Below are 26,657 nucleotides of genomic sequence, written 5' to 3' on the forward strand. Positions count from 1 at the left end.
TATCAGAAATAAAAACACAATAACAGAAATAACAAGATATGGACCTAAATTGGACATAAATAAAATCCAAATAAAATATAAGTTTGTGTTTGGGATCTTGCAAGAACTCACAGAGATGTGAACGGTCAGAGGATTGGGTTGGATAGGTGGAGCTTGCACAACTGACTTCCTGTGCTGATTGTCCAAATCGTTTTCCTGCAGAATTGTCAGTTGGGAAAGGAAGGGGCTCCGGTTGGACCTCACCGAAGGAAGGAGGAAAAAAGGAAGTGCGACTGAATCTCGGATCTCAGGTTCGATCGAGAGGTGAGGGAATTGGAAGCTTCGGTGCAGAAGGGATGGCGAGAGCTTCGGTACAGAGGAGGGAGTCGAAGCAGGTGAGGAGGAAGAAGGAGGTTGCGGCGTCGGTGCGGGAGACGGAATCGGAGCAGAGCGGAGGATGGGATTTGCGGTTTCGGTGCAGGAAGGATCGGGATCGAGCGGGAGGAGGAAGGAGCGAAGTGCGGAGGGGGATCGCAGAGACGGGATGTGAGCGCAGAGGCGGGATGTGCGGGCGAGTGCGCAGGAGATTGGGTTCCTTCGTCGCAGGGAGGAGGCGAGCCGGCGAATGCGGTTTCGGTGCAGGAGACGGGGTCGAGCGGGGTGTCGAGCGGGGAAGGAGCGATTCGAGGAAGAGAGGAGGCGGTTTCGTTCGATGCCACGGGAACCCAACGCGAGGAAACCTCCGAGCCGAGCGGGAGTAGGGAGTCGAGATTGAGCGTCAGGCGGAAGAGGAAGTCGAATCGTATATCGAGCGAGGAATGTTCTCGGTGCAGGGGGAGGAACGAAAAACAGAAGCTTTCGGTTGTGAGGGTCTCAAATAGTGTCGAGAGGGGGAAGAAGGCGAGCGCGGGGTCGAATTCATGAAAGGAGCGGGGTCGAGAGCCGTTACTTGAAAAGCATTGGCGGGGAATTGAATTATTTCCTTTTAGGCACACTGCTTAAATGGAAAAGTTTAATGGGGGATTAATTGATAAATTTGAAATTTAAAATTTGAAATCTGAAATCATTTAGCCTGTGTTAGGCTCGAGTCCAGCCCAAATTGCACTGAATCGCGTCCCGTTAAATTAAAAAAAAAAATGTGCATCGATATTCGTGTCATTTGTGCACGCGTGTAACCCTGGCAATATGGGTGTCCTTCCTAGCTAAAGTTGACGTTCCGGACGCGTCGGTGCAGTCAGTTTCGTCATCCGGGGTCGTCCGGACGAGTTCGCCGACGGGCGAGTCAATTCAAGTTAAAGTCGTGTGTGATGCAGTGAGTGTGTGAAGTGTGTCGTTAGCGAGTAATCGAGTCACAAAGGGTTCACCTAAGGCTGTTTGATCCTATAGGAACTCAATTTCGGGCCCTCTACATGTTGGTCCTTAGCCCTTACAACTAGAAGTTGAGTGCTCGGAACCACTCATGCGAGTTCTTCACAAAAATGAGTCAAAAAGTGGCTTGAAGTTCTACGGGAGGTGGGCTCCATTGCTAGTCCGCTAGGATGGTCAATAAGAACTCCTAAAGCTAGGTCCTAGGTTCTAAGATTAGGAGACTAAGACCTCACTAAAAATGAGGTCAACAATTACCTTGCTTTTGAGGAAAGACATTAAGCAATCATTGCTAAACATAATAGCAAAAAAAATTACATGAATGTCTGGATAGCATTAAATATATAGGCAGTGTCACAATTGTGCCTTCTAGATTACAATGTCAGTGGTTTTACTTATAGGATTCACTCAAAATAGTACTAATCATTAATAAACAATGCTTAACACCTTAAGTCTATCCATCATTTGCACATAACTGAATTAACAGTTCAAGGGGAGAAAATTTGTTTGTCAATAGCATGACATAAATGTTGCATTACCCTCTTGTCCTTAATGGATAAAGTCAGTGGCAACATGTTTTAAGTTTCTGTGCAATGATGAGACAGATTTGGACTTTTACAAGTGCATTCATCAAAGAGAATCATATTGATATAGTTGCAATACTCACATGCATTGTATGGGTCTTTCCACTGCTTGTAACTCCATAAGCAAAAATGGTTCCTACAGAATGAACATATGCATGCTTAGGAACTCTATAAAAATAAAACCACTGATAAAATAAAATTATAGTAATCACCAAGTTTTTGAGGAACATGTACTTCAAATGTCAACATGCGTAAAAAAAAATGTAATATAAGCATCATATGCTCCAATGGCGTACAAATACCCTTATTAATATTATTAGAGGAAAGAGAATAACATGTCAAGCAGCAACATTAAAAAACTTCAGAAAAGTCATTATTCCTCATATTGCCTTCAACCTAGCTTCATGCCAGTATAATGGAATGAGCTAACTGAGCCCGTTGAAGTACTTACCTAGGAAAATCCAAACAAGATGACAACAGTTCTCCAAACATGGTGTTTCTGGTATAGCACCTCACCTCTTTGGACAGTTGCATGGCCATATTCTTCAATGCAGTTAGAAGTGAAGCGACAACTTCACTGCCCCTCATTTTAATAAATTGTGGGTATTGGTCAATTTCAAGCTACAAAATTTTCATTTTGAAATAATTCTCAACGTATTGCTGTGATTTCAAATGCCATCTATAGACCTACTGTATTTTATAGTTTATCCTACTACAGACTTTCAGCAGAGCACCTAGAATTTATTCTATTAATTTATCATATTACCTGTGCTTCTAGGAAAATTATATCTCCAGCCATCTTTTCCAAATGAAAATCTATATAAGATTAAATGCATGAAAAGAATACAAGAAACTGACAATGAAAAGCCTTCATATCCATGCATAAGCCCATGTATACATGAAAGTGAACACGGGCTAAATAAATGATCTAAATTATAACCTAGACGTAACAGGTTTGAAATAACCCCCCCAAACACGGCATTGGCAGGTTTAATGCACTGCATATCTTTTGATGCAAGCACACGTACAAAATAACTAAACATCCAAATCCATTATCACAATCTCACAAAAGAATCAACATAAGAATAAACCATTTAAAACATATTACCATTTATGCCCTCCATAGCACCGCTAACAATATGTTGAGCTGCAACATCATACACAAGCCTAGTCGTAGTTGTAGGTCCAAAAACTCTATCTGTAAACATTGCCAAAACAAATATGAACGCAAATATACTTCACGTGTAAACAAAGCATAGCTTGCCTTCCATGACAACAATTTACAAGTACATACAAGAATAATGTTCCATCAAAAGCATTACAATTTTGAAAAATACAAACATAATATACAAAACGTAATATTAAAAAGGAGGCATAAAATTATAATTGATTACAATGGCATGTCATAAAAAGTATTGAATGAAAATCCTACCTTTTACTGAGATCTATTTTATTTTAAAAATAAATTATTTAAAATTAGGATCAACAATAGATGGATCAACAATAAGCATATTAAAGTTAATATAGGGAGAACAAGAGACCTTTTCTGGTTTAACTTTTTGAAACATGAATTCTATAAAATGAAACTCTGTTCTGAGTTTGCCTATAGCACTTCCGAGGCAAATCAACTTTATAATGTCAGCAAGAAGAAGAAATGCATCAATCAGGCACAAAAATGCAAACCAGAATGGACATTTGCAACTATGTGATTAATCCGTACTCAAGGCTCAGCTAAAAATAAGTGTACAAGTCATATTTCAAGGTAAAAAAGTATCAGAACACAACTTTTTGTTTCTTACGCTGGCATCTTCAAAAAGGAAAAAAAAATACCAAAAGCATGTCTCTAGAGTAACTAGTCACACGGATACACCGATGATTAATAAGTGGAATAAAAAACACGCAAAACGACTAGGAAAAAGCATCCAAAATCACAAAAGAAAATCTGATACTTAAACCATCAGAATTTGGGTTTATTATCAACATCTTTTAAAGATAGATGCCATCTGCAAAACACAATTAACCATGTGAATTCACTTCTTGGATCAACTATAATTTAATATTTATTTTTGTTAATTTTTGTGAATCTCTTTAAGGCATTTGTGAGGTGTATGGGTGATTGCGTATGAACATTTCAAAAAGCCTTAAATGTCCATGCCAAACATGAGCACAAGGGTTGTAAACAAACAGAGCCGAGTCGAACTAAGTGGTGTTCAAGCTTGAGCTTGTTTATAAAATCTGAGCTTAAATCGAGCTTTTCGGTTGTATTCAAGCTTGAACTTGATTATAAAATTCGAGCTTGAGCTTAAGTCATGCTCGAGCTCTAATCGAGCTATGTGTTTATGTTTAAGCATTTTTCCTATTTGAGTTTGGATCTTGATAGTTTCATATGATGATAATGAAGTCATTATCGGAAAACTAATGAGTAAACTATTAAGCTACTTAATTTCTATTCAAACAACCTTATTGAGCAAATTAAAATTAGTGTTATTGTGTTATTATTTTCTAATCAAATAAAATTTATCAAATAAAATAATGAATAGTTTGTTTGAGCTACTTATTTTCTAATCAAATGAGTTTTATTGAACTAATAAATGAGTTACTCTTTTATCTTATAAAATTAAATGAGCTTTTAAAGGAATGAACTATCAAATGTAACTAAAATAAGCATATGACTGCGTAAAATAAATGAACAGCTAAAAATATAAGTCACTATTTCATTTTATGTACTCCAAATTATAATTTAATTTAATTTAATATGAATGAATTTTAAATTAAGATTTTAATTGAGCTTATTCACAACCTTAAATTAAGCTTTAACAGATTCTATTCATAAGCAGTAAATCGATCTTATTTATGAATTTTAAATAGAGCTTCTTAAATAGTTTGTTGCGAGCTTTAAATGATATTGTTCGCGAACATAAACGAATCGAACAAGGAGGCGTTTAAGCTTATTCATTTAACAACAGAGAATTTATAAAAATGTTCAAACTTTCTCAATTAGGTAATCAAACAACATTAGCAAGCTCTTATCCAGTTGAGTTAGGAGTACCTTGTCAAAAGCTCAATCCATTTGCAATCATAAGCACACCCACAACTAGGATTGTAAATGACCAATCCACTCGATGAATAACACAAACTTCGCTCATTTGTTTAATTTATAAATAAACGAGCTTGAATTAATTAAACATAAAAATAATCCAAATTATTTATTTTATATTCATGAGCAAACTAATTTATTGTTCACCAAGAAATTTATTAAATACTCAATATTATGCTCGATGATATAAGATATCATATCTGATATATTATTTAAATAAAATTTTATTATGTAAAACTTATTTAATTATAAATTTGACAGTAATATTATAATTAAAATAATATTTTAGAATTAATTATTAATAATATATTGATTTTATTAATATATATTTATTAATTAATTCAATTTAAATAAATTAACTTAATTCATTCTCATTTTTACTTATAGTTATAACTTATATATATATATATATATATCCTCACAATGAACCCTAGCTTTCGGATCATCTCTCTTGCGTTTCTATTTCCCTCGTGCTTCGTCTTCGTCGACGTCGGTGCTCGCGTCGTTGTTTGTTGTTGTCTTTCACGTTCGCGTGTTTCTGGCGGCAGGCTCTCGACTTTGCACCCTTCCAGACGATGAAGCAGGCCGAGTTTATGTATTTCTTCCCAGACGGCGTCCTCGTCTGTCCAAGACGCCTCCTCGCGTCGTCTCGGTCTGGCGACAGAGCTGTTGCTCTGCTCGCTTGGTCGCGTTTCTCGGTGCTCTGCCCGCATTTTTGCATTACCTTTCAGATGACGTCTCCTCGCTTTCTGTCCGGCAGAATCTTGTCGACAGAGATGGATATCCGTTCCTATGCTACTACACTTGTCGGCGACCTCTCGATTCCTACTTGTGCTCCTCTTTCAGAATCAGAGACTGGTTTTCGTATAAGTAAATCTTGCAATGTTTCTCAATCTTTTCACGATGCTCTTGAAGGTGGTGGCGATCACACCTTCATAAAAAATTGGAGAAAAAATGAGAAGTCTGCTCTTATTCTCACAGAGGTTGAAACCAGTACTCCGCGTCCTCTTGGTGTTTTGCTCTAGTGGGGAAATTTCTTTACGATAACCCAAAATTGAAAATTATTCGAAAAGAGTTTGAGGCTATGAAGCTATTGAGCAGTTGGAATATTGATTTACTTGACGGTCAACACATACTGATTCAGTTATCTCATAATGTTGATTATACCCGAAACTTTTCTCGGAAATTTATCAAGATCGACAACAGTTATATGAAAATTCTGAAGTGGATTGTTGGTTTCGACCCAAATGCGGTCCCCTATCATTCCAGTTTGGATAAAATTTTTGGGGTTAAAATTACATCTGTTCAATTAGAAAATTTTCTACTCCTTAGCAACTGTTTACCGTAAGCCTCTCAGGGTTGATAGTCCTAAGCTTGCTGTCACCAGGCTCTCTGTGGCTTGTGTGTTAGTTGAGAGGGATATCACTCAACCCGCTCCGGATGAGGTGTGGATTGGAATCACTCACAACGGGTATTGGAAAAAGATTGAAATCGAACCACACCCTACTTATTGCTCTCATTGTAGTATGTTTGGTCACAGCTCTACTATTTGTTATCATTTGCATCATCATCTAAGGTCGAATATCACTAAACAACAGCCACCTATTATCCACGTTGAGAAATTGCAACCCGATCCTCTTCCCAACACCGTAGTTCCTGAAGAAGAACAACGTACTACAGCTACAGATCCAGTTGTGTTTATACCACCCACTTTTATTAAAAAAGACTTACTTACATGTCAAGACAAACGAAAGTGCTCATTTGATCCAATAGCAGATCAGTCGGTACAACATGTTGTTTCTAATGTTCAACAATTTGCACCTCTCCAGCAAACTTTAAATCAAGATCAAGTGAGCCAACCTTCGGAAGAGGAATGACAGGTCTATTCCAGAAGGAAGGAGGCCGACTCCAGCTAGGGAACATATTGGATGATACATTGGTTACTACTGGCAATGGCAATCATCTTACCAACTTATTAGTTTGCTCCTTTCCTAGAACCAGAGGCAGAGGCAAAACCAAATTGGGTTGCTCTCTAGCCATCTGCTACTTTGTATTTCAGCCTTTTTAGGCTTTTTCTTTATGTCTTTACTGTACTTTTCTCTATTTTTTAGTTTTGGAACCACTTGTGGTTTTGGTGTGGACAGGGTGTCATGTTTGGGGTTTTGGTGTGGACATGGACAGGGTGTCATGTTTGGGTCCTTCAACACATTGTATATGTATCTTTTTTTCTAGTTAATATATTAGTCTTTTTGGGCTTTATAAAGTATATACATATTCATTAATTCCTATTAATTATGTATTTAATAAATTAATTAACAATTATATAAATTTTAATTAATTAATTAATTATATGATAATTACACATGATTTTTATATTATAATTTGCTTATAATAAATTTATTAATCATTAATTATTAATAAATGAAATTAATAAAAGTCAACAAATAAAAATATATTAAATCGTAAACCCTATTCTCCTGCTTGCAAACCTTACTTTCCCTCTCACGTTTCACCAACAATCTCTTATCTCGTGCCTGAGAACCTCATCGTACGATCGCTAGTTCTTATTTCTTTATTTAATTACAAAAAAAAACTTACTTGCAACTTATATATTGTCTTACATAGTCTGTATTAAATAATTAGATGCTAATTTAAAATTTCAATTAATTAGTTATTTAGATATGTAAAATCATTTTGTTAAAAATGTTATATAAAATCCCAAATACTTCTTTGAATTTTTAGTTGTTTATTAACTCTTTTAAATACTCTATCAATTAACATAAACAAATAAAGTATTGAAAATTTTAAACAAGTTAATCTTGAACATCATGTGAAAGCTTGACATAAGCTCAAGGCGAACACGAACAACTTATAATATTACCAAGTCAGGTTCAACCTACAATATACTTGACTCAAGTCAGCTCGATTAGAAGCTCCAACTACAACTATATTTGTCAATGGCAAATGGCACACGATAAGACAAAGGTTTTGTCGAGCCATAGCACACTACACATAGCGCAACATATTCCATTATAAATAAAACTTAAAATATTATAAAAATTATAAAAACATACAAATAAATATGAAAGGCTATTAAATTAAAAAAATAAACATCATGATAATAAAACATAAAAAGTTTAAAATCTACATATTAATTTGTAAAATTTATATATGTACCAAACAATTCTTACTTGTTTACATATTCAGCATCTAAGGTAATATTATATATATAAAACTTTATCATAATCACGTCAAAATATACGTATGAAAAATGTCTATTTCACTTAAAAAAATTAGTATTAGTGGCATTTTTTGTCTGATGTCGCAAATTAGAGTGATATATAAGAAAATAATAATTTGCAGGTGTTAGGCATGTAAATATAAAAGAATTGTACTGTATGGGCATATATCCTCCTTTATTCTTTCATATTAAATCTTAAAAATTAGCTTAAAGTGTGTAATGAAAGCAATGTGTCATTGTCCATACATAGCCCAAACAGAGCACAATATATTGGTGTGGTGTGCTACACCGTACAGATGGCGTTGAGGGTGTGTCGCACTGCGCCATACAACACAATATGACATGCATTTGACATGTTGAAAATAGTATCTAACTTTTATTTCTAATTTTAAGAGTTAAACAAGGCCATGAAAAACAAACCACTACTTAGTTAGCATATGCGAGTATAGTGTTTTTTTTTTTTTTTAATTTAATTTATAGCTTAGCATCCAATATTTCTATAGATGATGGTAAAGTTTCTATTCAAGAGGGGTAAGTGATAGTGGTCAACCATAATCACAATGCCAAGTATGTATGGTCAAATAGTGGTATAAAAAAGTGTTCATTTTTTCCTTTTATTTTTTCCATTTTGAAGATTATATTGCCTTGTTTTAGTATTCTCATTTAGTGTGGACACTATAAAATTGAAATTGGTAAATACATACCAAGTGATTAATGATAGTGAGGGTTCATTGTTGAAAATTAAGTCAACTTCAAAAAAATACACAAATGATGAAATTTTATAATATACTTGTAATCAAACAACAGCTGTTTGTTAGTTCTTAAGCTATTTATGTGATATATACATGATATTAAATTTCATTTTGAAGGGATTATTATTCAGATAGAAAACATCGATATTAGATATTAAACCCAAAAGCTTCAAGTTAAATGCAACTAAATTAAAGATAATAATTTCATGACTTATGGATTTAATGCATTACATTCAAGTGATTTGAAGTTTGAATGATGGCATGAATCTAAAGCTTAAGTGGAAGATTAACTCATACATGATTCAATTGACCAAGGAGATTGGGGAATTGGAAGTTCTTACATGCCCAAAAAATACTTCAAAACCTCAAAAAAGGTAACTTAAACATGATAATCTTATGGTGTTTTCAAGAGTCGTAGGGGTCATAGATCTATATATTTGCAATCTGCCCACTTGCTCACAACATTCAAAATCAAATTTAAATGGCTATCAAAGTAACAAAATATATTCTTGCAATATCCAAAATCTATTTGAATTTTGCTCATTCAAGTTTCACAAATATTCCAACTCACTTTACTTATCACTCACAATTTCAAGTATTTTTTTACAAAGTGAATTTTATGATTAAATTGTACAATAAAAAGGTAATCCACTAATATAATCAAAAATATATTTTAACTTTATCGCCATATAATCCAAAATGCGTTTCAAGACAATATGATAGATAACATCATAAGTACATACAAACATACATATATCATATTTCAGAAGTTACAAATATAAAAATTTATACCTTTCCTCTTTTTGCTTCCCTGTACCATGCTTCACAAAGGATACCAACATGCTCGTGATTTGACATAAGGAAAGGTATAAATAATAATAGAAACTCTTAGCATTGATTCCAATCCCAGTACAAATAACAACTTTTTGAGTCATTAAAAATTTTCTAAATGGTTAAAAATGAGTATCTAAACTTTCTAAAGCCATTTAAAACATTTAATTTGCTTCCAAAACTGAAATCCAGCTCTTTGAGTTAACATTAGTAATAGGAAAATATAGATTATATGTTTTATTGTCAAAAATCTAGAACCAAATACTTTTCAAAAACTATTCAAAAACAAAACTTCATTTTTTTATGTTTAAGGATCTAAAATCAACACTTCATAGTTTATGCAAAGACAAATCCCTTGCAAAAAATTTCAAAGTTGTAAAGTGATTATCAACATTTGCAAGATCAGTTTGGTTTTTTTTTTCCTTTTTTTCCTTTTTTTTTTCCTTTTTTTTTCTTTTTTTTTCTGTTTACAATACTGTTTAAATGTTTGTCTTCAACATTCGCATTTTATGTTTTGTTTTGCCCATAAAGTCATACAAGATTGTGATTATGATCGAGATCATTATAGCATTAGCATGGGTCATATGCAAGCCTATCATATGAGAGTACATAGATTGTATCAATTTCATCATCTTTTAGAAAGGAGTTTGCAAAGCAAATTGAACATAAGAATCATTATTCGTGCATATGGTGATAAATGTAAGAATGCCCAGGCTTAGCCGAACCATATAGAAATTGTCGTGTTTTTTCGACATATTTCTATTCTATGCTACACTTATTTGTCGAGCAGATCTACTATGGAAGCTATACATTTATTGAGAGGTTTGATGGAAAAGTTCAAATATAATAAAGATGATCTACAAATGATTTTTATTGATAAAAAGCTTACGATAAGGTTCCAAGATATATCATTTGGAGAGTTCTTGAGAAAAAAGTTTTGTTATGACTTATATTCAAGTCATTAAAGATATGTATACTAGAGTTGTTACTTGTGCTCGAACAGGAGGATTGCCAAAATATTTCCCCTTTTCTGCATTTCTGTTGCCAAATATTTTCCCATTTCTGTTGGATTACATCAGGGAACGACTTTTTTTTGATATCTTTTTGCTTTAGTTATGGATGCTCTTACTGGACATTTACAGGAGGATGTAACTTGGTGTATGTTTTTGTTGATGATATCTTTCTCGTGAATAAAATAAGAGAAAAAACTTAGGGAAAACTTGAATTATGGAGGCCTACCTTCAAGTCTAAAGGCCTTCGTTTGAGTAGAACTAAAACCAAATACATGGAATGTAATTTTAGTAGTAGTAGCTCTAGTGCAGAATTGTAACTATGGGTGATCATGGGTGATCAAATTATTAAAATTATTAAAAGTTGTGAACGCATTAGAAATATGGGGTCTATTGCTCAAAGTGATGGTGATATAGATGGAGATATTATTAGGAGAATTCAAGTTGGTTGGTTGAAGTGGAGGAATGCTTCGGGCCTATTGTGTGATAGAAAACCACATTTAGACTAAAGGGAAAACTTTATAAGATAGTGGTGATCCTTGCAATGCTCTATGGCGCTGCATGTTGGTCTTTAAAAGAGAAGCATAAAACTAAGTTAAGTGCTGTTGAGAAGAGAATAACTAAGTGGATGAGTGGCTTTCCACTTAGAGACAAAATGTGAAAATTAATATATCCGTGATATGGTTGGCGTAGCTCCAGTGACGGACAAAATTAGAGAGAGTCTTCTTAGATGGTTTGATCAAATTAAATGTCGACCATCCGATGATTCGATTAAGAAAGTATATGTTTTAGATTCGACTTATGTTAAGAAAGTCAGAGGCAAACCTAGAAAGACTTAGGCATATTGTATAAAAAATGATCTTAATTTATCAGAATTAAATGACAATATGACACTCAATAGGACGCAATATGACACTCAATAGGACGCAAATGAGAAAAAGGATTCATGTTGCCGACCCCACTTAGTGGGATAAAGGTTTGTAGTGGTTGTTATTTGCTTAATAGTTTAATCTTTAAAAAAATAATTAGATCCTGTTTCAAAAGAAACATAAGGCGGTACTGTTTCAGAGAATATTCCTACAGCTTGCGGTCTAGAAAATGCATCACCAGTGGATGGTTTGGACCTAAAGATGGAAACCAGCTATGTTTCAGTCACCCGAACGGACCCCATATCACTCTAATCAATCTCCTTGACTTCTCTGCCCCAAGCATGGATCGAAAAAAGTAGAGGGTGCTGCTTGCAATTACACCGTAGTTTACACTATTGAACATTTTGGTTTCGATTCAAATTTGATTCCCACTTCTTTGGCAAACACACATCTTATATAAGAGAATAAAATTATTGACGGAAATTCACATGTTCTCTGAATTGTTTGTTTACAAACTGTCATAAAATTGAGTATTATATGATATATAAATTTTGTACATGCTGGTACCTCGATGAACAAGAACACAAGTTTTTCTCTCCCAATGATTTCGACATTGTATTAGAATTATCTTATTTGATCTTCCAATCCCACTTGATTATCTAAGTTATTCTCTTTGCTATTCCATCTTAATTGTGGTGATGTTTAAATACAGAAGGGCATTTAATAGAAGTTTCTCCTCGGATGCCACCTCTAAACATGATTTTACTCGTCATGGCAACATCAGCAGTCAAGAAAGCTTTTCCAACCCATCAAATATTGGACATATATAGAGCAATAAAAACTGTCTCAAGAAGGCCATATCGATTATGATGTTCGCAAGAGAAAGAGGATAAGAAGACTCTCACTTATGTAACCATGTCTACTTAAAAAGCACACCTAAATTTAAGAATATAAAGATATAAAAACAACATGGTAATATTCAAGCTTATCAATACTATAAAAAGTGAAATTGATCAAAATTTCATGTTCCATAGAACCACAAAAAAAATCAGGGATGCTGCAAAGAAAATCTACAAACACAGTAAAAAACCTGGAAAATAACTCAAAATTTAAGGCAACATCCATGATCTTCAACAAGGGGGCCTCTTTAATTGGCCAATATTTCAATACCCTTTTCCAACAATGGAACAAATGGATTTCTTTAGAGAACTAAATTGGCAGTGTCCAGGCGAGGTAACAGAAAATCAAGAATCAGCAGTAAAACAATATTCTTCAGGATGTCTTTCTTTCTTTCATTGTCAAATTTTCATTGGAGGCAAAAAAGTTAGTAGTGACAGTACCCTTAATCCCTACATTGCTTGAAAAGCAAGTGTTGAGTCTTTAACATAAAAGACAACTCGTTTGTTTTCCACCATAATATTTTTTGAATTTTCTTCATTCCAGACTTAAAGAGCACTTCCTGAAGATATAAAAGAATTTTTGTCCCAAATACCCAACCTCCAACTTCATTGATATTTTTATTTAATCTAAGAAAGAGTTTTGATATCCTATCTTTCTCAGCTATATTCTCAGTTTTCAAAGATTTGAAGGGAACACTTCATAATCTGTGAGCATACAAGTGCGAAATCATTGCATGAAAGTTTGCATTTGTTAAGAGATGATCATTGTTTGTAAGATCGATATTTGTTTTCCATGTTTTTCTCTTTGCAGTATTAATTAAATACTTGTCATAAAACTTCTGTATTTTACATTTTCTACTGCTCTCAAAGTATTAGAGGCCTTTGTGAATGTGCTGAACTAGTTGTAACCTAGATTTGGGGGTGTACAAGCTCTATGTAGAAGAGTACAAATGTTTTATAAAGTTTTTTCACCATTAATAAAGGAGTATGTTAGGCAAACTCAAAATAAGGAGAATCCTAATTCGTTGTTGGTCTAGGCATGGGGTGAGCTGTACCATGTAATAGTTATTTAGTTTACTTGTTTTCAACGTATGTTGCACTTGTTTGCTTAAGAGTTTAAATTTCATATTCACATCTTTCTGTAAGAGTACATTTTTATAAGACAAGTCAAGCCCCACGCTCGGCTCTGCTAGGGTTTCGACCCATGTCGAACCCTAGTAATCCTTATCGAAGATCATTACTCCGGCATCGTCTCTCCATCGTCGTCGGCTCGCGACCTCGAAGTCGACTGCTGCTCGCTTCTCGTCGTCTATGTTCAAAGCTGACAGATCGCATATCGTCGTCTCTTTCGAAGTCGACGGATCGCATCTCGTCGCCTCTGTTCGAAGCCGACGGATCGCATCTCGTCGCCTCTGTTCGAAGCCGACAGATCGCATCGCATCTTCCTCCTCACAGAAGCTGACATCTCGCGTTGGTATCGTCGATTGTGGCAGAGAAGAGTCTGCGTCGATCGACAGCTTGCTGAAGAAATGGCTTCAGGACGTTCCTACGCCGCTGCCCTCTTTTGAAGTGATAACCCTGTCTCCGCCCCTCTTTCGAATATGTTTCAGCAACGAAACCACGACAATTTTGCTCTTGGCATAGAAACCGGATTTCCCAAAAAAGCTTCCCGTAAAAACGGCAAACCTGCAATCTTTCTCACTGAGGCAGAGATCTCCACCCTAGCTGCGCCCTGCCGACTGTTCTTAATAGGTAGGTTTCTTTATGGAAACCCTAAACTTGAGCTAATTCGAAAGGATTTTGAGCAAATGAAGCTGAAAGAGGGTTGGAAGATCGGTAAATTGGATGATCATCACATTCTTATTCAATTATCAAATGACGAATACTACACCCATTTGTTTGCGAGAAGAATTCTTCGAATAGAAAATCAGGTGATGAAGGTTTTAAAATGGACAGTAGATTTTGAACCTTGTACTGAGCCTCCTACTATTCATGTTTGGCTGCGTTTACCAGGTCCACCTTTTTTATCAAGAACTTCTCTTTGCTTTAGCGATGGTATACGATAAACCCCTCAAAGCTTCCACGCCTACAGTGAATCTGACTCGGCCTTCAGAAGCCAGAATTTTGATAGGAATGGATATTACTTTACCTTTTTCCGGGAGAGATATAGATTGACACACAACATCAGGGATTTTGGTAGCAAGCTCTTGATCTATCTTTTTTATCAAGAGCTTCTCTTCAATTTAGCGATGGTATACGATAAACCCCTCAAAGCTGACACACCTACAGTGAATTTAACTCGGCCTTCAAAAGCAACAATTTTGATGGATATTACTTTACCTTTTCCGGGAGAAATATGGATTCACACACAACATCAGGGATTTTGGCAGCAAGCAGAACTTGAACAGATGTCACTTTATTGTACCCACAGTTGTATGTTTGGACATTCTCCTTCTCAATGTTATCAGTTGCATCTGAATTTAAAACCTTCAAGTAAAAACGCTTCTGGATCTGCCCCACCTCCGCTCCTGAGTGCATTCCACAGACTATTGAAACACCGGTTGACACGATGTCACCTCCCCCTCCCACTACCGGAGACAATACTGTCTCTGTTCTTCCGACTGATATATTGGCAGATGGTTTACCTGGGTCCGATAATCAGAATAGTATTGAAGTTCCACATCCCCAGGATGCATCAGGTGTTGAAGAGACATGCTTACCACATCTTCAGAATCAGAATGTTGTTACTGCTAGTCAGGAGCTGGGAGCTCATTCTCTCCTACATGCCCAACAATCTGTTGACCACACCGATCAGATGAGTCAGTCCTCGGATGAGGAATAGCAGGTATACACTTCTAGAAACAAAAAAAAGAATGGAGACACACCTCAGCTTAAAAACTTAATGGATGATACTCTAGTAACTTCGGGTAATGGAACGACACTCAGCAATTTGTTAGTTGTCTCCGCTCCTAGAACCAAAGGCAGAGGCAAGACCAAGCTGGCTCGTGCCTAGCAGCTTATTTCCTGCAAGTTTTATTTTTTTTGTGTTTTATCTATGTTTCATCCATTTATAGATGCTAGTGTCTGATGTAGCATATGGATAAGGCACATTTTTCTGGGTCCTCTCATACAACCTCTATGTATCTTTTCAATTTCAAAAAAATTAGCCCTTGGGCGTTTATATATATATATATATATAAAGGATAATGGGTGGCTCCGTTAGTGTTTGCAATTCGATAGCGACGCGAGTAAGTCATCCTCCATGGCTAGTTCTTATTCATGATTCTCTCGCGCTCGCTATTTGCTGGATATGAATCACTATTATTCTAATGGACAGACCCAGCCTAGATCTTCAAGGAAGGGTAAAATGTCTACTCATGTTTAACGTACTAATTTAGAATATCAGGGGAGTTGTGGATCCTCACTCCCTTAGTAGAATTAAATTAATGACAATAATTCATAAGGTCCGTATTTTTGTTATTTTGGAACTCTTAGTCTCCTCTCCGGATGATCGCATTTTGGGTAAATTCAAAAATTTTTCTTTCTTTGCTAATTGCTCTAATAAGATCTGGTTGTTTTGGCGGAAGCATATCACAGTTGATGTCATTATTGATGATAGAAAGTTTGTGCACACCTCTTTCTTCACGGAGGAATTTTCTGGTTGTCTTACATTCGTTTATGCCGGGATTTCTAATACTGCAAGATATGATCTTTGGCACAAATTATCTGATATGGGTGCTCTTATCTACCAAAATTGGTTGGTGGGAGGTGACTTTAATATGATTATGCATGATTCAGAAAAATTGGGCGGTCGAAGAGTTGACACCACTTTGATGGATAAATTCACTGAAGCTATGGACTTGGCTGGCATCTCTGATCTAGGTTTTGTTGATTCTAAGTTTACTTGGAAAAGGGGCAAGCTTTTTGAATGCCTTGATAGGTGTTTTGTTAATCAATTGTGGATATCCTCTTATGGTTTCTCTCAAGTTCAACATCTTTGCAGATCTGGTTCTGATCACAGTCCCCTCCTATCCTTTAATTTTTTTTTCAAAAATGTCTCCAATTATCATTTTCGTTATTTAAATGTTTGGGCTAGACATGATGATTTTATTCGAGTCATTGCTACTAATTGGAGGTATGAGGAGGTGGGCAATGCTTGGTTCACTCTCTGGAAGCTCCATAAAAAGGTGGCTTCTGCTTTAAGATCTTGGAACTGGAAAATTTTTTGAGATGTTCACGCTAGAGTTAAGAGTGTTAAACAAAGGGTCAGTCTCTTACAGGCTCTTGATGAATCTTCTGATGATATTATTCATGAAACCCAGGAGGCTAATAAAGAATTATTGGAGGCCTCCCTTTGGGAGGAGTTGTTGCAACAAAAAGTAGGGGAGACAGTTTTCTCAAGGAGATAGAAACACCAAATATTTTCATGCTTGTATTAAACAACGACGGGTCAATAATACAATTATTAGAATTAAAAATCATGAGGGGATCTGGATCGCTAGGGATGAGGAGCTTGGGGAGAGCGTTGTTCTTTATTTTTATAAACTTTTTGAGCATCATGAAACCTCGTGCCATATTGATGCTTCATTATTTGATGATGTACGTCATCGCATGGAGGACCTCAATTTATGTGGTATTCCCTCGACTGAGGAAATTTATTCTGCTCTTTTGGAAATAAATAGTAGAAAAGCACCGGGGCCCGATGATTTCACATCTGCTTTCTATATTAAATGTTGGAGTATTGTTAAGAAAAAGGTGGTGGAAGCTATCCAAAGTTTTTTTAAGAGTGAGACCCCGGAGAATTATTTCTGTCGCTACTATTGTCCTCATCCCAAAAAATACTCAAAAAACCACTTGGGACCATTTTAATTATATTTCTCTGACTTCAATTATATCTAAAACGATTAGTAAACTGTTGGGGTCATAATTCAACCTCATTTCCATAAATTAATAGCTTCAAATCAATTTGCTTTAATTCAAGGGCGAGGGATCACGAATAATATTATGCTTACGCAGGAACTTATTCTGGATATTGATAAAAAATGTAGAGGGGGAAACATGTTTACTAAATTGGATATTCGCAAGGCTTATTACTCGGTTAGTTGGGATTTTATCTTGCATGTTCTTAAGGCTCGGGGCTTCTCCCAGGATTTTCGCAAACTAATTATCTCATGGCTTCGTTGCAATAAATATATTATCCTCATTAACGGTCAATCTCAGGGTTTCTTTAGTGCGAGTCGTGAGATTAAGCAAGGCGACCCCTTATCCCATACTATTTTCATTTTGATATTTGATTCTCTCTAGCCTTTTAAATGATCTTTTCAGGCAAAACCCCAACTTGCAGTATGCTCATAAATCCAATACGTTGGTTACACATCTGCATATGCCGATGACATGATTTTGTTTTCTAATGCTAGCAAAAAAGCGGCAAGGAAGATACACTGTTTAATAAAAAATTTTCAATCTATTTCTGGGCTCCTTTTTAGTGCAAATAAATGCAACTTATACATGGGGAACATAGTCAATCAATCTAATGCCTGCTAGATTGCCAACTTTACTGGCTTCTCTCTTTCAACACTTCCTCTTAAATATCTGAGGTTTTTTACTTAAAGGCACGAAAAGGCAGATTCAGTTTGATGAGGTGGTCGAAAAGGTGCGGAAAAAAAATTTGGATTAGAAAAATAACTTCCTCTCTTTTAGGGGTAGAATTACTTTACTCAGGAGTATTTTGCATTCTCTTCCTTTATATACCCTTCAAGTTTTCCAACTTAAGAAGAGTACCCTATTGAGCCTCGAAAGATGCTTTAACAAGTTCTTATGGGTGGGGAATCATTCAGGTAGAAAATGGATGTCTTGGAAAAATATTTGCAAACCAATTTATGTTGGCGGTTTGGATTTCAAATTTCTGCATCATATTGCTGATATTAATGTTTTTAAGCAATTGTTTGATTCCGGAAAGGGGATTCTTTGTGGGCCAAATTCATGCTTGGTAAATATTGTCACTCCTCGCATCTTGCTCTGATTAATTGGAGGTTGGGGGATTTCACGGTGTGGAAGAGGATGCTTCATATTAGAGATTAGGCAAAGGAGTTCAATTATTGGGAAGTGGGGAGTGGTAATATTTCATTTTGGCATGATTGTCGGTCCCATGTTATGTTTGATATGAGGGATACAAGGTTTTCTAGTCATCTGGTTTCTGACACCTGGGTGGATGGTCATTAGAATTTCCCTCTCCTCCTCAGCCTTTTGGGGCTTGAGAGAGCTACTTTTATTACCACAATTCCTATTGAGTCTCAAATGCAAGATACTCCTACTTTGAAATTTTCTATTTCTTGCTCCACTACCAAGTCATTATATTTTGCTTTACATAATTTTCATAAGCTCCCTTGGAGGAGTTGAGCTTTAACTCCGTCTCTGTCTTTCCTGGCTTGGCGGATCTTCCATTTGGATATTCCTTGTGATGATATTTTAAAAATGAAGGGTTTGAGACTTGTTTCACATTGTTGTTTATTTAATGCGGCGGATGAGCCTCTTGAGCATCTTCTATTTTTATGTCCCAATTCACAGTTTATTTGGCGGAAGGTTAGCCTTTGGTTTGGCATTATTCTACATCCGGATCAGAATCTTTTCTTACCACTCTGGTTTGTAATTCGGATTGGAAGCATAAATAATTTTTACAAGTTTATCCTTACATTATATGTTGATTTATATGGATGGCTCGAAATGATATCAAACATGAGGGTAAAGTCATTCATAATATGATGGTTTTTACAAATATAATTGCTTATGTTAACAAGCTTTGGAGGACGGGTAATGCTAAACAATGCTTCTTTTCGAGCATCACTTTCAATCTTTGGGGTCACGGCTATGGTTGGGGGAGGATACCGCAACTCCCGGTTTTGGTGAGATGGCGGCCACCTCCCCACGGGGTGGGTAAAGTTTAACACTGATGGGAGCTAGAAATCTTGCAGTGCAAGTTGTGGGGGCATTACTAGAAATAATGTCGGGGACAGTATTCTTTTCTTTTCATCCCCCTATTTCTCTGATATTCCTCTTGAGGCAGAGGCTCGAGTCATCTTGACAGCTGTCATGATAGATCATTCACTTAATTGGCATTTTATTTTCTTTGAAAGTGGCTCGCATTTTGGTTGATATTCTTGCTAAAGGAGCTAATGTCTCCTGGGATATTCTCTATTACATTAAACTATTAACCTCTCATATGTCTATTATTTGGAGGTTCATACATCGTGATGGGAATAGACCCGCAAATTAGCTTGCTATTTTTGGTAGCACAAGTTACAACTGTTGGGTGGGATCCGTCCCCCCCTCCCCCCCCTTTTCATACACTTTGGTTGTTGGAAACAAGTTAGATGTTCCTTAGGTCCGTTGTGATGGTTCCTGATAGCATGTTTGTTTGCTGCCCCCTATTAATTTTTATGTATTTCAGTGGAATGGTTTGGCCCCTGTTTTGCCAAACAATTTGGATGGGCTATATGTCATTTTCTATGGTATTCAGGTCTATCATCTACTTTCTGTATTCATATTTCGACATTGGGATGGTTTGGATTATTTTTGTCTGCTGCTTAGGGGCTGGGGATGTGCATGCCCCTAGGTTGTTCTTTATCGTGAATACCTTTGTGTGGTTCCTCTTCCTTGCTTGCTATGTGGTGGTTTACTACTCACCTGTTGTAATGTTATTACGCCATGCTCGATTTGGCATTTCTTGCTCCATTGGCAGGAGTTGTTTCTGGACGAGGGCTCCCCTCATTTTCCTATTCATTTTGTGGAATTTCTTTCCTGATGGGTTCCTCTGTTTGATCTATTGCAAGAGCTCTCGTATGTTTTCCTCTGGACTACAAAAATTATAGTATGCTCTTGGCCTCCCCGGTTTACTTCCTTCTATGTTGGATTCTATGCTGGAAAGGGAAGTGGTTTCCCTCTTTTGTTTATGTGTTTTGATCCCTGCAGGATTCACACGTGGCTTGCTCTACACATGACTTATTTGGCTCTCAACTGGATTCTGATGTTGTCTCTTCAAACTCATCGAATCACTCGAGCTCTCTCTTCGATTTTTTGGTTGTTTTTGGTGTACATCTATATATTGGGTATATTTTTTTCTTTTGGTATATTGGATCTCATGTATTTTGAGTACATAATACTTTTTATTACTTTTCTTTCATATTTTGGCGTGGAGTTGCAATGTTGATAGAGGAACCCCTAGGGCCCTTCTTTTGTTTTTATATAGGGATCATCCTTCCCTCCCTCACTTTTGTACATTCTTTTTATATTAACACGTAGGGAGTCACGTGTATATATATATATATAAAAAAGAATGATACAGATAGATTGTGTGAGAAGGCTCAAGCATGGCATCCTACCCACACGATAAACACCACATACAAATGGTTCCAAAAAAAAAGAATATACAGAAAAATGCATGAGAGCCCAAAAAATCAAAAGAGTCAAAACACATAGTATCAGTTATCTAGAGAGCGACCCAATTTTACCTTGCCTCTGCCTCTAATTCTAGGAAATGAGTCAGCTAACAAGTTGGTAAAATGAGTGTCATTGCCAGTAGTAACCAATGTATCATCTAATAAGTTCCTGAACTTGAGTCGGCCTCCATTCTTCTTCTTCCTCCAGGAATAGTCCTGTCATTCCTCATCCGAAGACTGACTCACATGATCAGTGGAATGGTCTAAAGTGTGTCGGACATGTGTGGGGTGTTTAACATTAGAAACAATTACTTGTTGTACCAGCTGATCGTTTATTGGATCAAATGAGTTTTCTACAATAATAGTGAGTGGTATAGACACATTTGGATCAGTACTTGTAGTATGAGGAGATGTTTCATGAGACTCCAAAGTACAATGCTCCAAACCAGCAACTAAAATAGTGTGTTCAAAAATAGGAGCATCCAGGGGCAGAACGGCATGAGTATGGTGCTCTTCATCAGGAACAACGTCAGTCAGATGAGCGGAGGTAGGGCCGAGTTGCACCACCTCATCAGGGATGGTAGGTGGCAAGACGTGTGTCGGCAACGAGCTCTGTAAGGGTTTCTCCCGATGGCGATTCCTGGCGCTGAATCCATCGGACTCACTCCTTTTTCTTCGGCGTCTACCACGACAACAATTCCACAAAGTTGTAAGCTCGCAGTTTGTCTCTCCAGCCCGACGATGTCGTTTTGTTCGCCTCAATCGAAGACGACGATAAATTCTTCCTGTTTCGCACGTCATCTCTTAACCGACCACGCGCCTCTGACAGACGTTTCGTCTTGCAGTTGCGCCCGAAAACGACGACAACGTCTTCGTACGCCCAACCGAAGACGCCTTGTCTGCTCGCCTCCCACCCGACAGATGATTTCGTCTCGCATTTGACGTGTCGTAGTCAGCTTCACCTAGCAGATTGGCGCACCAGAATCTGACTGTGGTCATGTTACCTGTTGAGATGGCATCGACGCTCCGTTCCCATGCCACTGCCCTTGTCGGCGACTTTCCTAATCCTACTTGTGCCCCTCTTTCAGGTGCATAGTCTAGTTTTGGTATCAGTAAGCCCTGCAATGTTCCACAATCCTTCCATGAGGCTCTTGAAGGTGGTGGTGATCACACTTTCATTAAACAACTTGGTAAAAAAATGAGAAATCTGTTCTTTTTCTCTCTGATGTTGAAACCAGTACTCTTGCGTCTTCTTGGCGTTTTGCTCTAATGGGGAAATTCCTTTATGGGAACCCAAAATTTGAGATCATTCGGAGAGATATTGATGCTATGAAACTATTAAGTAGTTGGAATATTGGCTTACTTGACGGCCGACATATACTTATTCAGCTATCTCACGATACAATTACATTCATATTTTTTCTCGTAAGGCAATCAAGATCGACAATCGTTTTATGAAAATCCTAAAGTGGACTATCAATTTTGATCCAAAAGCGGAGTCTCATATCATTCCTGTTTGGATAAAATTTTCAAGGTTAAAACTACATCTGTTCAACTTGAAAATTCTCTACTCCTTAACAACTGCTTACGGTAAATCTCTTAAGGTTGATAGTCCTACACTTGCTATCACCAGACCCTCTGTAGCTTGTGTGTTAATTGAGAGAGATATCAATATCATGTTTGTGTCATGCCTTGTATAAAATATTAACTGTCCATGCTTCATATTGTGTGGGTAGAAAATGCTTTCGTAGAAATTGCCTACTAGGAAGGTCTTACAAGGAGAGTATAATTTTTCTATCATAGTTCCTTCATAGGTGAAAAACTACTTGGATCTGCCATAGTATCATGAATATGAATCATATAGAATAACTTTTGACCGGAACTTAATGAATATAAAATTGATTAGCATAAATTTTCTGATTATGTCAGCAATTGAAAAGCTAAACATTGAAAATCTTAAAATATATATTTGATAAAAATAGAAAATATAGATTGAATGACTATATGATTTATATCAAATGAATACTAGAAAAAGTTTCTATTGAAGATAAATTACTGAAAAATAGGTTGTGATTTGAGCACGTGCAACAAAGAATGATAGATACACAAATAAGAAAATAAACACAACTAATATTATCAAATATAGAAGTAAAAGTAATAAAGCGCAAAAATATTTGCTAATATGTTTAACACCTCATACAACATGCAACTGGAACAAAAGAGAATGAAGGATTTGAAAATTTTTAACAGGCACTTAATGGATAAAAAATTGATTAGCATAAATTTTCCAATTATGTCAGCAATTGAAAAGCTAAACATTGAAAAAGTTAAAACATATATTTGATAAAAATAGAAAATATGGTTCGAATGACTACATCATTAATATCAAAGGAATAATAGAAATAGTTTCTATTGAAGATAAAGTACTGAAAAATAGGTTTAAGTGATTTGAGTAAGACAAAGAGTGGAAGTACAGAAATAAGAAAATAAACACAACTAATATTATCAAATACAGAAGTAAAAGTAATAGACCGCAAAAATATTTGCTAGAATATGTTTAACACTTCACACAGCACGCAACTGGAATAAAAGAGAATGAAGGGGTTTGGATAAATTTAATGATGATGATGAAATTCGGAGTAGTGAATGGTGTTCAACAATTGAACAATTTAGATGGTTACAAAATCTCAACATGACAAGAATTATTGCAATCTCAACTAGATGAATGCCTCTCCACTAGCAATTTTCCACTTTACGGAGGCCTATAATAATATTTATAGTACCACATTTTCATATTAAATTGAAAGTTATATCTTAATTTTAAATGAAGCTTTCTGATATTTTAAAAAGGAAATGTTGGAAGTTTAACCTATATTTTGTGACACTGGCTTGCATAATACATGTTCATGGTACAAGCCAAAATTTGCTTGTAAATAAGCTAAATAATAAAATTTTAGAACTACCTTACATGGTTTTCTTCACTTTCTAGCATATATAGACGATAAACTAGAATCATTTCCATAGATCCTAAACTAACAGTATCTTAAATTCTCTTGGCTCAAATTTATAGTCAACACTGTTTCAAAATATTTAACTTAAAATAGAATCCCATACACCAAATCAATAGTTATCTCTATAAGATGAAACAAGAAAAAAAAATACTACAATCAAGTATAACTTACAATTTACATTGAAGTATTATCATTTGTAACATTAACCGATATAATTCGGAAAAGTCACAAAATCTTGAACAAATTAAAATTAAATCGGCTTCATGTTTTATTTTTTTTCTTTTGCTTTTACCCTTCCTGGGGACAAAATTGCTGAAATTGATTCTGGTCAAGAGAGATAGCATGGCCAGCTAGTAATAACTTATGGTTTGGATTCTTGAGCACATTGGTAAAGCTTTCTCTTAAGTGCAAAGAAGACCATTTGAAGAGAAACTTCTGAACATATAGTTGGTTTATCACTCCTTTCCAGCTTGCGAGTAAAAGGTTGAGGTTAGGAAGCTTGGAGCTGATGGGGTAGTGATTCAATTAATTGCAAAAAGATCTATTATGAAGACAAATGAATAATTTAATCAACAGTTGATATTTCATCATTTTCTGGTATGTTTTGCTCAAAGTAAATTAATAATTTTATTAACTTATCAAATTATGCCTTAATTGGTCATTTCTAAGTAAACCACGAATGAATTTTTTTCTATTGACTTGGTATTTAAAAGCCAACAACCCCAGAACAGCATTTGCAAGCTACTTCTGTTCATAGACCTATTGTTGCGATAATTTAGCAAATTTAAAATAAAAATAACAATATATATGGTTTCTAATGCAAGTTTGTAACCCATGCTTCTGGTGTATACTAGAAGAAATCTATGGGATGCAACAGTACATTTGTTCACCTTTGCTGATAAATAATAATGTTGCTTATCAACCACTAAAATGGAATGGCGCAAACCATTCCAGTCCCCATTCTAGGTTTGATATCAATCCAATGATCAAAAAACTTCAGTGAAGCCAATGCCTACAGGGTCACTATGTAGGGAAGGAAAAGACATATCTTATAGCAATTATATTTTTATAAACAGTTTGTGTTTCCCCCTCATCGATTGGGGTGACTAAACATGATATAACTTTCCCGGGATATAACATGTCAACTAAGCCAACCACCAATTTTCTCCATAAGAAACAAGGTGCTGAAGGAATTGTAGATCCATAAGAATATAAGAAGTAATTCACCTTGATGGTGATTCGAGAGACTCCACTTACCGTACGCGTATGCCACCGATGGATTATTTTCGCTTCTAACAATAGTATCCCCGTCCGCATACCAAGCAATCTCCTCCCCCTGGCGAATCTCTCGCGGGCTACTTCCCGAAACGATAGACCATCACTTCAGAAAATGCACATTTGCATCTCTGCATAAACAATAGAGAAACCAGCCAAGAATCAAATAAAACCTGAGCGGGCGGAAGCGGACTGTGACTGTCACGTTCTCTTTGGACACCTCCGTCTCCAGCGCGAGGCTCTCCAAATAGGAATGCGGCTTGCTCTTGGACGAAGATGACGCTGGTGAGCTCTGTCCATCCACCGACGCAACCTCTGACACTAATCTCGACGAGGATGTGATCGACGATGACGGTGAGTTCACGACTTTCGCCGCAGTCACTGATCTCTTCTGCCTCGGGGCCGCCCTGGAAGCCATCGGTAAGCCCCGATCACCACCCCGCCTTGCTGAACGACAACGGCCTCCTCAGCTACAGGGGCAAACCGCTCCATAGGTGAGATAAGAACGAATTCCACGCCATTTGAGGTGGAAGCTGCGTAGATCGGAGCAGCATTCTTCCGAAATCGCGTAGAAGTGGAGTATTGTTTAGGCAACAACGAGAAATGGTTTAGGATTTCTTTAGGGTTTGCGTCATCCTCGCTACCCTTTCTTACCTTGTAAGCGATGCTCCCTTTCAGTAGATCGAAAAGAACCTTGTCCCAAAGGCGTAAACCTTTTATTCGACTGACAGGCAGACGCCTCACCGCGAATCTCAGTAAACATCGAAATGTAGCCGTTCCTGCGAACGATATATATCCTTCGCTCTATCATTTAAAAATTATAAAAAATTTAGGTATTTTTTATTTCGAAGTCTACGGTCAACTTTCAATAATATAATTCATATTATTGATGAATATTTTTCTAATTGGATTTAAATATAAACAAAATTAATTAATCTAATTCATGAATAATGATGATTAATTAAAATTAAACAAAATTAGTTAATCTATTTGGTTTCAATTTTTCTCAAAAATCTTCTTAGGTACCCTCTTAACCTCTGAATAATTTCTTATAAATTTTCAATCATATTTTAAAGGGTTGATCGGTCATGAAATTATTTAATAATTTTATTAATTAACAATGTTTTTCTAAAGTTCTATAGAGCCTTTATGCCCATGATTAAATGATAAATCAGGTCAGTTGAGCATAACAACTCATCTTAAATATATTTAATTATTTTATTTTGTTTATTTTTATGCTATCACTTCATTTTTCCACTTCCTTAATTTTATTTTGTTATATTTTTTTTTAAATGAGGATATATAAATG

The 26,657-nt window shown here is 36.0% G+C and overlaps 1 protein-coding gene across 1 annotated transcript in view; it reads right to left on the minus strand.

Annotated features, from left to right (window-relative positions):
* The window catches only part of LOC110038874 (kinesin-like protein KIN-7D, chloroplastic), a 160,284-nt gene extending 134,238 nt beyond the window's left edge, over positions 1-26,046 (minus strand). Inside the window, exons 1-4 of the mRNA XM_020743794.1 lie at positions 25,522-26,046; positions 25,331-25,428; positions 3,037-3,126; positions 2,012-2,064 (exon numbers count right to left, since the gene is read on the minus strand). Coding sequence (XP_020599453.1) covers positions 2,012-2,064; positions 3,037-3,126; positions 25,331-25,428; positions 25,522-25,766 — 486 coding nt within the window. The 5' untranslated portion in view covers positions 25,767-26,046. The remainder of the gene's footprint in view (positions 1-2,011; positions 2,065-3,036; positions 3,127-25,330; positions 25,429-25,521) is intronic.
* Between the last annotated feature and the right edge of the window lie 611 nt (positions 26,047-26,657).

The sequence above is a fragment of the Phalaenopsis equestris genome, unplaced genomic scaffold, assembly GCF_001263595.1.
Source record: "Phalaenopsis equestris unplaced genomic scaffold, ASM126359v1 Scaffold234231, whole genome shotgun sequence".
NCBI classification, from domain to species: Eukaryota; Viridiplantae; Streptophyta; class Magnoliopsida; order Asparagales; family Orchidaceae; genus Phalaenopsis; species Phalaenopsis equestris.